The 10,619-nt window shown below is 57.5% G+C and overlaps 1 protein-coding gene across 1 annotated transcript; it reads left to right on the top strand.

Annotated features, from left to right (window-relative positions):
- The first annotated feature begins 1,190 nt into the window (after window positions 1–1,190).
- On the top strand, window positions 1,191–9,812 carry PAX1 (paired box 1). The gene is made up of 5 exons (XM_060032935.1): window positions 1,191–1,449; window positions 1,860–2,489; window positions 4,037–4,179; window positions 4,652–4,874; window positions 9,721–9,812. The coding sequence occupies exons 1-5, from the start codon at window positions 1,191–1,193 to the stop codon at window positions 9,810–9,812; spliced, it is 1,347 nt and encodes a 448-aa protein (XP_059888918.1).
- Window positions 9,813–10,619: the final 807 nt, after the last annotated feature.

The raw sequence follows: 10,619 nt of genomic DNA, 5'->3' as shown, positions 1-10,619 counted from the left end.
GTTGATGCAGGATAGAAGTAGAGAAAAGTGTTGATGGTTAATGCTAAGTCCAAAGAGTTCAGGGCTGTGCAAACCCCACTTACAGGAAGGGGAAAGGACCATTCAGTGGTTTAACAAAGACCCCTTGGAAGCCACAGGTGCTGGGTGAAAGATGAGGCCACGCCCCCCCCCCCCCCCCCCAGCATGGACAGATGCAGGCTTCCAGCTTGGAAGACAAGGAACTGGAATGACCTAGAGCAGGAGCTATAGCGTTTGACCTCTGGCAGGCCACCAGGATGCCCCTGGGGTCCGGACAGTGTGGGGTCCCTGTTCTGGGAGCAGCAGGTCAGAATCCCTTTCTGACCTGAGTCCTGGGTCACCTCTCTGAGAGAAATGAGTTCAAGTGGGTGGGCCTGTCCACAGGGAGACAGAATCTAGAATGTGCCCCCTCTCACATCACTGAAATCACACTACTATCCCAAGGAGTGGGTAGCTGTTAAACATTGTAAAGATCTTCTGAGAGCGAAATTGGGGTGTCAGCCAGAAGTGGGGCACTCTGGAGTCACTCCATCGCAAACACTTTGGATCCGGCTGGCCAGGCACCCTGCATTACCCTGGGCTCTCACTGCGACACCAGCACGCTGCCCGCCCGCCCGGAGTTGGGGCGCTGACACCGCTCTTCCCCTGACCCTGCCCAGGGAGAGGGACGGGAGAGGCAGCCCCACACTGACCACCGTGCCGTAATCGACTTTAATCCTCGGATATCTTAGTAGTAATGGCAGTGGAGGTTAGTGATACAACTAAAACCCAAACTAGTACTAGTACTAATAAGTACTCATCAATTTGAAATGACTAACCCATCATTCTCAAAACCCGAGGGGTGAGGGGCTTCGAGGGAAGCGGAGCAAGTGGAAGGTCCCAGGCCCGGCTGGGGTTAGGACTGTGTGTGTGTGTGCCTGTGTGTGTGTGTGTGTGTGTGTGTGTGTGTGTGTGTGTAGGGGGCTGGGTTCCGAAGGAGGGCTGAGGGGGGAGCACAGAAGGAGGGGGTAGAGTTTCAGCGCGGGGAGGGGGGCGTCGGGGCGCAGTGACGGGAACCAATGAGCTGCCAACTCGCGCGTCTCCGGCGTGACTGCCTAGATTGACGTGGAGGACACGTCAAATTGATCCCCGCACTCCGCAGCCTCCCGGTCAGACGAATTTCTCCTAATCGGATGAAGTTCACCCTAGGCCTGGGGTCGCGGGCGTGGAGAGTGTCCTGGGAGCGGGCGGCGGCGGCGGCGGGCGGCGGCGCGCTCGGCAGCGGCTCACGGCGCTCTTCCAGCCCGCGGCCCGGCCGCCGCGGCTCTCGGCTCGCGCGCGCCCTCCCTCTATGCCTCTCCCGCGGCGGCGGCGCCCCAGCTCTCCCGGACCGCGCCGGGCCCAGCCCCGGCCGCCTCGGCGCCAGGCAGCCGGCCGGCCCGCGCGCCATGGGTAAGGGGCGGGCGGACGAGGCGGGGGGTGTCCCGGCGCCTCCCTTCCCTCGCGCCCGCGGTCCCTGGGAGACCAGGTCCCGGGTCCCAGACTGGCCGCGTTCTCCGCACGCCCCCAGCCCCGGGCGTGTGTGGGGGGCGCTCGGCGTGTCGCGGGAGGGGATGTCCCAAGTAGACGCGTCGGAAGTCGCGAAAGGGCACGGAGGGCTGAAGTGCGCGGCTCCCCCCTCCGTGGTCCCTGCGCGCGTGCCAACTCCCGGGACCGGACCGGGTCCGTTTGCTCGGATTCCGAGGACCCGCCGGTCACCTTTGGAGGTGCCCCGGGTGCAGCCCCTGTCCCTGCGCGGCCACCCTCGGCTAACCCGCCGGTGTTCTTTCCCCTCCCCTCACTCTCGTCGGGCGCGTCCGCAGAGCAGACGTACGGCGAGGTGAACCAGCTGGGCGGCGTGTTCGTCAACGGCCGCCCCCTGCCCAACGCCATCCGCCTGCGCATCGTGGAGCTGGCGCAGCTGGGCATCCGACCCTGTGACATCAGCCGGCAGCTTCGCGTATCCCACGGCTGCGTGAGCAAGATCCTGGCGCGCTACAACGAGACGGGCTCCATCCTGCCCGGGGCCATTGGGGGCAGCAAACCCCGCGTCACTACCCCCAACGTGGTCAAGCACATCCGGGACTACAAGCAGGGCGACCCCGGCATCTTTGCCTGGGAGATCCGCGACCGGCTGCTAGCCGACGGCGTCTGCGACAAGTACAACGTGCCCTCTGTGAGTTCCATCAGCCGCATCCTGCGCAATAAGATTGGCAGCCTGGCGCAGCCCGGCCCGTACGAGGCGAGCAAGCAGCCGCCGCCGCAGCCGGCGCTGCCCTATAACCACATCTACCAGTATCCCTACCCCAGCCCCGTGTCGCCCACGGGTGCCAAGATGGGCAGCCACCACGGGGTCCCGGGCACAGCGGGCCACGTCAGCATCCCCCGTTCATGGCCCTCGGCTCACTCGGTCAGCAATATCCTGGGCATCCGGACGTTTATGGAGCAAACAGGTCAGTGGCGCCAGCCTTCTGTAGCCTTCCTGGAAGGGGCAGAAGTGGAGCGGGGGGGAGGCATGCGGGTGAGGGGTCACTCTCGCGGGCCTCCTCCAACCGGTTTTGGCTCAGGGGAGGGCTCCGGGTTGGCCAGGGAGACTGAGGGTCCTGGGCCTTCTGTGGGAGTCCTCGGACATCTTGAACTTTTTATGACAAATATGGAAAATATTTCCCAAATAGAAGAGCAATCACCGACCACAAATTCGGAGGCTTGAAATTGCGTTTTTTCATTCTTGCAAAAAGTATGCAAACCCCTATCGCCAGATCTAAGCCAAACAAACCGCAAAGTCAATTCTGCGACCCTTTCTTCAGATCCCGATCTTTCGGGATCCCTCACCATTCCCCAAAGGGCTCTGTCCCTCCCAGGCCCAAAGGCTCTTTGAGTAAAAGGCGAAGGGTCTGGCTGGCCGGTCTTGCTGTGTGGCCTGAATCTCCAGCAGGCCCCGTGGCCTGGTGGGTGACAGGCGCCTGCAGGCTGCAGCCATCCTCAGGGTGAAAGCTCCCACGGATTTGCCCTTTGCTTGCAATCTCTGGGTGTGGAGGGAGGGGACGGGGAGAGGGGGGAAGGTTAGGGGCAGTTTGGGTGAGGGGCTCGGAAGAATGGGTGGGGGCCGGGACCGGGTCGTAGTCTCTTTGCACTGTCCCCTGCCCCCAGCAGCCGGCCAGAGAGTGGCGTGTTCTTAGGTGCGCAGACTCAGCAGGAGCATAAGAGGCAAAATTCACCGTAGCCCAAGAGACAGGAGGGGCGTCCAGAAAGAAACTGAAGGCTTAGCTCCAGCGGCTGTGGGCCGCGCCTCCAGGCCGTGCACAGGCTTCATTTCTCCTTGTGGCTCAAACCCAGCCTGGGCCGCAGGCTTGGGCCAAAGCTTCCCATGGAGCGTCCGGTGGGGAGCTAGCGGGGAGGTGACCTCTCCATGCCTGAGCTCAGATCTGGAGCTTTCTCTCGGTTTTCTGCACACACACGTGTGCGAGGAGCAGACCTGTGCCGGGGACGCTCACGGGTGGCTGGGTTGATGCCTCTTTCTGGAGGCCCGGGATGTCTCTGGAGGGAGTTGTGAGTAGAAACGGCTTCCAGCCCTCCAGACGCTTATTGAGACATTGAGAAGCCCGTATAGTTCTCTTGAGCCTGCTGTGGATTTGAACTTGGACCTTTTGGGGCACCGTCTCTGCAAAGTGGAAAAGCCGCCTGGGCGGAGGGTGCCTAGATCTGGCCGTCAGCCTCTCCCTGTCAGAAACTTCCTGTTTCGTGGGAAGCGGGTGGAGACCTGGGAGGAGCGAGGGGCAGGTCCCCAGCACCCTCTCTCTGCCCCGCTGGGAGCAACAGCGAAATCTGGGGTCCCCGCTGCCCTGAGCATCTGCCGCCGGGTGTTCAGAGGAGCCTGGGTCGTGCCTTCGGATCCCTGCTGGGCGCTTGTAGGCACGCGTTTAGATGTCCGGGCCAGAGGGCTGCCCGTGTGCCCAGCGCGGACTCAGATACCTCTTCTAATCCTCCTGTGTCCCCGCAGGGGCCCTGGGGGGGAGCGAAGGCACCGCCTACTCCCCGAAGATGGAAGACTGGGCCGGCGTGAACCGCACGGCCTTCCCCGCCAGCCCAGCCGTGAACGGGCTCGAGAAACCTGCCTTGGAGGCAGACATTAAATACACGCAGGTAACTGAGCGCGGGGAAGGAGGTGTCCTTAATCAGGGGAGAGGGAGAGGGAGGGGAGTAGGGAGAAAGGGAAGAGACCCCCTCCACCCCCAGGGGAGGCGAGTTGGGCTGAAGGTTGATGTCTGGTCTGCGGGCATATTTCTCTCCTTTCCTAGGAGGGGATTGACTTGCCTTTTGCCAAGACACTTTTGCTAAAAAACCTGGGCCCCGTTAACACAAAAGGTTGAGGACTGACTCCCTTTCTCTAAGTCCCGGATGGTGAATATGATGACCCCCTTCACCTTTTGTTATTATTTCTAACAATTTGAGTGGACATCGCTTTGCCACAGTCCTTGCCAGGACAATTAGAGGCCAGACTTCGCATGGGAAATCATTGTGGGGACAGCAGGGAGAATGGGGACCCCCCCCCCACCCCGGTAACTGCCGGCGGGATTGCCCGCTGCCGACGGTCTGTCGCTCTCTCTCCCCGCAGTCGGCCTCCGGCCTCCCCGCGGTGGGCGGCTTCCTCCCGGCCTGCGCCTACCCGGCCTCCAACCAGCACGGTGTGTACAGCTCGCCGGCCGGCGGCTACCTCGCCCCGGGCCCGCCGTGGCCGCCGGCGCAGGGGCCCCCGCTGGCGCCCCCCGGGGCCGGCGTCACCGTACACGGCGGGGAGCTTGCCGCAGCCGTGACCTTCAAGCATCCCAGCCGAGAAGGTGAGGGGCGCGGGCCGGCGGGAGGGATTCAGACGAATGCTGGAGGATTAGGAAGGGTGCAAAGGAGCAAAGGAGAGACACAGACAGAGACAGAGACAGAGACAGGAGACAGAGAGGCTGGAGTGGGTACCGGCATAGATTCTTCCTCTGGGTTACACTTTAAGCCAGAGCAGATTAATTTCTAATAGGTATAAACCGTGTCCCTAGAAAGGCAGGCAGAGATTGAGAGAGGCCCCAGGACTGTCCCCTAACTTGTATGGATTAAGAAGACCCCCTCTCTGGGTCTCATTTCTCTGTCCATAGAAGGGTCTAGAAGGCACCCTCCAGGGGCACCTTCCTGTGGCCTGTGGAGCTGTACCTTCTGTGGAGGACCTGCTGTGGCACCTGAACCCCGCAGGTGGGGTTGGACCTGCCCTGGCCTGGACCCCTTCCATGCACTGCCCATCTCTTTCTTCCATGTCCGAGTTTTTTTTTTTTTTTCCCAAGCAGGCCCTGTTCTCCCCTTGCATTCATCTTCTTCAACACATCCTTTGGGAGAGGAGACAGCATTTCAGTCATGTGTCTCTAAGTCTAGACTCTTCTTCCCCTCCTCCTCCATAAATCTGCTCTCTGATAAGCCAACTAACAGATTTGAGGTATTTAATTCACGGTCCACAGTGAGAGGGGCATCTTCTTACACTGACCTTTGGGTTCTAGTTTTTCCTGTAACTTGGGAAAAGCTCACCTGCCCTTGACTCTGCATTTTCCTCACGGTGAAAGGAATGACTGGATTCGCCAATTTCCAACCTGCCTGCTTTTAGGTTCTGAGCGCCAGGAATTTGCAACTTCAACTCCTCTAGGAAAAGGCAGGAGTCACTCCGGGGTGGAGGTGGGGCCTCTCGGCCTCAGTAGCAAAGGTGGCTGAGCACGAACCTGGGGGCTGCGTGGGGCACAAGGATGTTCCAGATTCCCGAAGGGTCTTTGCAGCTGATCTGCCTTATACCCACCCAGGCAGAAGTGGGCGCAGGTGGCACTGGGTAGGCAGAGGAAAGGAGGGGCTTCCTCTTTGGTGATACCCAGGCAAAAACTTTATTTCCAAGTAGTTTCATTGAGACATAATAGCGTGATCTATGAGAGAGAGAGAGAGAGACAGAAAGAAAGTGAGAGAGAGAGAGGATTAAGATGCCATCATTAACAGTCAAGCGGAGGAACAAAAGTTAAAAAATTTTTTGTCATTTTTTTAGAGCACGAAAATTCTGGGATATCAATTTACAACTATTGAGACTTAGAACTCCTTCAATCTTTAAATTTAATTTAAATAATAGGAAAATTCCACTTGTTCATTTACAGGAAAATCTAAGTAAAGGGAATTTTAAAAGTCGAGACTCAGAGCTCCTTCGATCTTTCCCTTTAAGGACAGATAAGGGGTCTTAGGGGAAGTGTTTTGCTCAGAGCCTTGTCCTGGGACTTGGACCTACTCGTTTTCTTGACACCTGAGGTTATCTGTTGAATTAGAAATTAAAATGGAATTTACCAAATTATACTCATTAGACTAATCGTTTAACTAAGCAGGTTAATTTGATTTAGAAAAGTGTATCCACAAATTTAAACGATTCCCCCTGGGCTGACCCCAAGTAGCAGGAAGACTTAGAAAAAGGACTCGCTATCTTCAGAGTGATGCGGTCCTTTCCTAACAGAGCCATTCTGTCCCAGGGTATTTCAAGCGCTACCTTAGAAACAAATTATGAAATGTAGGTAATAATCCAAAGGTGAAACACACAGTTCTGAGTTCTAGGATAACTCTAGTTAATTTGATGGGCAGGGGGTACTCACTGGTGGTTAATTTTCTTTGGAAGATACTTTCCTTTCAGAAATACAGAGCCATTGAATGACACTGGCATTCCTGTCCATTTCACCATTATTTTCACTTCCTATTATGAAACATCCCACCCATTTCCAAAATCTGCAGCAGTAATTAGCTACATTCATTGTTAAATTAATAACAATGTTCTGATCCTGACAGTTCTTTAAAGATCCAAGTAAAGGGTCATCGAATAAATCAGGTCGATCATTGAAAATGATTTCTCCAGCTGGCACACAAATGTTTGTGTTTGAACAGGAACATATAAATAATGAGAATTGCATATCTACTTGGGTTATGGATTTTCACTCTTCTCATTGGCAGAGAAACGGAACTGAAAGATTGCCCCCACCCACAAGTGGTCTTTGAAAAATTACAAAGCAAAGTAATGTGAATCACTGCCTTTAATTTTCTAATCATTGCTTAAGAAATTGTCTTCAAAGAAACCTATCCCATAAGACAATTTACTATCATTAATTGTTCATAAGAGTAGTAGGAATAGTGTCTATTGAACTTCTTCAGTAAGAAAACAGTTTCTTTACTGAAGGCGGTTTAATATCACGACGGCTCAGTATAAAACAAATACTTCTGATCACCTAGTCCATACACGGACAATATACACATAATAATATATATTATATTTTGTATATGTATATACATATATTTCAATATGTCCCCACATCAGGTACAAATGAACATTATTATCCTAAGATAAGCTTACTCAGATGTCAAATTATTCATTACAATTTATTAACTTTATCTTGGTAGAGGGTTGTGAGTCTGGGTTCCCTATTATTTAGGCAAGACAGTGTGATTTACATTTCCCGACGGTGAAAGGAAACTTTAATTCTTAAGGCCTGAGAGCATAGGAAAGTTCCACTTCATCTACAAGTGGAGGGGGGCCCGTGTTCTAGGAATTCCGACCCCTATCCAGACAAGACCATCTCCCTCCCCTTCCCCTTCCAGACAGGTGACAGACCCCATTAGGCATTCCCTCAAGACAAATGGTATTTACAGAGTGTTTTCAGAAACCTCAAAACCTCCCGGCTCTGAGGTCCCTCCCAGCCGGCTTTTGGAAAGACCAAAGATTTGGAAATCAAATTTATAAGATATTGCATAGGCTCAAAGAATATGTGTCTTTTATATTTGTTAGAGATAACTCGCGGCTTGTTCCAGTCGCCCCTGCTCCGGATTAGTTCTTGAAGGATCCTAAAAGCGAACTTTGCCAGGAACACTAGGGCGCAAGCGTTGGCCTGAGAGCCCGCCGCCGCCAACCTCGGTCTCCTTTGACACAGCCTTGGGAGACCCCTTTCCAGGACTCCGCTGACATCTCCCCCATCCCCGCCCTGCCCCACCCCAGGGTCCCAGTGGCCCTGGAATGGAAGTACCAATATTTTTTAAAAAGCTTGTCCCCATTCCTGCCCATTAAGTTTAAATAAGCTGGCAGAGCGCCTAACGCCGGCCCGAGCCTTCGTGGGGGCCCCGCGACGTAGCCACTCCGTCACCCAGATTCCTGCAGGTGGGAAAGGAGGGGCAGAGGGGTCCTATGGGGAGGGACTGGGGCGGGGGAAGAGCTACAAACGCAGCAGCAGGCTCGCCCCCATAGAGCGGAGTGAAATCTGTCTCTGGTCTCCCGGGTGTTTATTTTTCACGAGTTCATTTTCTCGCTTGTCTCTCAGGCAACCGGCCCTTGGCTGAGAAACCTCCAACTCCGGAGTTGTTTTCTAAACAGGGCCTCACCTCCAAGTGTGTGTACTGGGTGGAATGAAAAGGTCTGAAAACCTCGTCGGCTGAGCGGCCACAACTGTGTTTAGGAAAGAGAGCTGAGAGGCAAGGGAGAGCGAGGGGTCGGTCCTGGAAAGGTCTCCAGACCCCTTCGCCACCTCTGCGAAACCAGATGTGCGCGCGCGCGCCCCTGGCGCAGAGGTGTGGGCCCGGCTCCGCGCGGCCCCGGGGCGGTGCGCCAGAGCCGGGGCGAGGGCAGCTGCCGGAGGAAACAGCCGGGAGCTCCCCCTCACCCCAAACTGAGGCGCCCCCAAGCTCCCCCTTTAAAGGAGGACGTGTGGAGGAGAAAAGAAAGTTGAAAATAGGCGCTTTTAGGTATAAATAAGCCTGTGCTTTCCAGCGCAGGAGAAGCCGAGGGGCCGGGCGTCGGGAAAGGGAAAAACAGGGGTTGCACAATCGTGGCGTCAATTTTCTGGCTTCCAGTAGCAAAACTTGGGCCCCTTCCCAAAACCCTAAATAATAGAGCAACTCGCTGAATGCTGCCTAATATGGCAAGTCCACTGTCACTAAATCCGGAGGCCCACAGGCCTCAGGACGTGCTGTGCCCACAGTGATGAGCGCATCTGGATCCCCGGGCCGCGGGGGCAGAACGAAGTCTGCCGCCCGCCTAACGCGCGACCGCCTCCCACGTCGGGGGTGATCCTGGCCACCTTGGGCCCTCCCCGCGGGGCATTTTGGTGACCCACCCCCACTCGATTCCCCCCCACCCCGGCCCATCGCGGGCCCTGAGCTGCTTTGAGGACCGTGACCTGACGCGCTGGCAGCCTCTTGGGCCGGTGCGCCAGCTGGGTCTGGCGTGGGTGGGGGCTCGGGAGGCGGGGTGCGCGGATCTCAGCTCCCCGCTCCCTCCCCGGTCTGCGATCGGACCACCGCCCCGCCCGTGGCCGCCTGGCTCTGCAGCGCCTCCCTGCGCCCGGCGCCCGCTTTACTGAGCGGCGCGGGGCCCGCGGCGCGGGGCGTCTGCAGGTGGGCCCTGCGCGGAGAGCCGCGACCCAGGCTGGGAGGGCGAGAGGCTTCCGCGGGGCCGCGAAGGGTGGGTGCCGAGGGCTCCGGGGAGCGCGGTCTCGCTGCCTCCTTGCAACCCCGAGATGTGGAGCGCACGCCGCCCCTTCTCCCCGGGACCCTGCGCTGTCGGCCGTGTTCCCGGGTATCGCGGTCCCCGGGTCTCCCGCTCGGCGCAGCTCCCTGCAGTGACCCCACGCCGTGTGCTTCCTCCCGCAGTGGCCGACCGGAAGCCGCCCAGCCCCGGCGGCAAGGCCCCCGACGGCCTCGGGAGCTTACACGGACTGCCCGTCCCGGCCTCGACCTCCTAGGGCCGCGCGTCCGTGAGCCGAGCCCAAGCCCGAGCCCGGAGGCGGCGGCGGAGCGGCGGGCGCAGTGGGGCGCGGACCCGAGGACTCGCCGCGGCCGAAGTGCCCATCAGCCCCAGCCTCGCCCGGCCCCGCGCCCGGCAGCCGCGCTTCCTCCATCGGCCGGGGTTTTCGGCTTCTCTGAACTTTGGCTTCAGACTGTTGCATCTTCGTCGCCGCGACCTTTGCTCTGACGTGGCCTCCCTCGTCCAGCGGGCCTCCAGCGTCTTTTCCTACTTCTCCCCGGGCTGTTTGGCACCGCCCCTCCCTCCCTTTCTCTCCCTTCCCCCTCTCCCTCTTTCCCGCTCTGCCTCGCTTCCCTTCTTCCTCCCTTTCTTCCCTCCTTCCTCCTGAGCCTCCTTTCCTTCCCCACCTTCGCCCTCTTCATTTTCCTCTCTATCTCGCTTCCTTTCCTCCCTCCGTCTCCCCGTCTACGTGGGCTCCCTTTCCTGTGGTCCAGCCGGGTCCGCCGTCTTCTCTCCTTGGCCTTTACAAGTCACGACTCTGCCTCTCCTTATTGGCACTGCCCGGACCCTCACCCCCTTGCCGAGAGCACCAGACCAGTCTCCACGACAGGCCCTCCTCTCTTTAGCTTCCACCCCTCCGGGGGCCCCAGGCCTCACCGAGGGGCTCCAACCTGGGAAATGGAGAAGCCACAGTTTTTATTTCATATTTTTATAACCATGAACCCAGATAAAACCTCGGTGAACTGTCCCTTCTTCTCCCCCACCCCCAAGGATATTATCAGGAAATATTCTTCTTTGGATGTTT

Source organism: Delphinus delphis, chromosome 15 (genome assembly GCF_949987515.2).
Source record: "Delphinus delphis chromosome 15, mDelDel1.2, whole genome shotgun sequence".
Lineage (NCBI taxonomy): Eukaryota > Metazoa > Chordata > Mammalia > Artiodactyla > Delphinidae > Delphinus > Delphinus delphis.
This window is presented reverse-complemented; position numbering and strand designations above follow the sequence as displayed.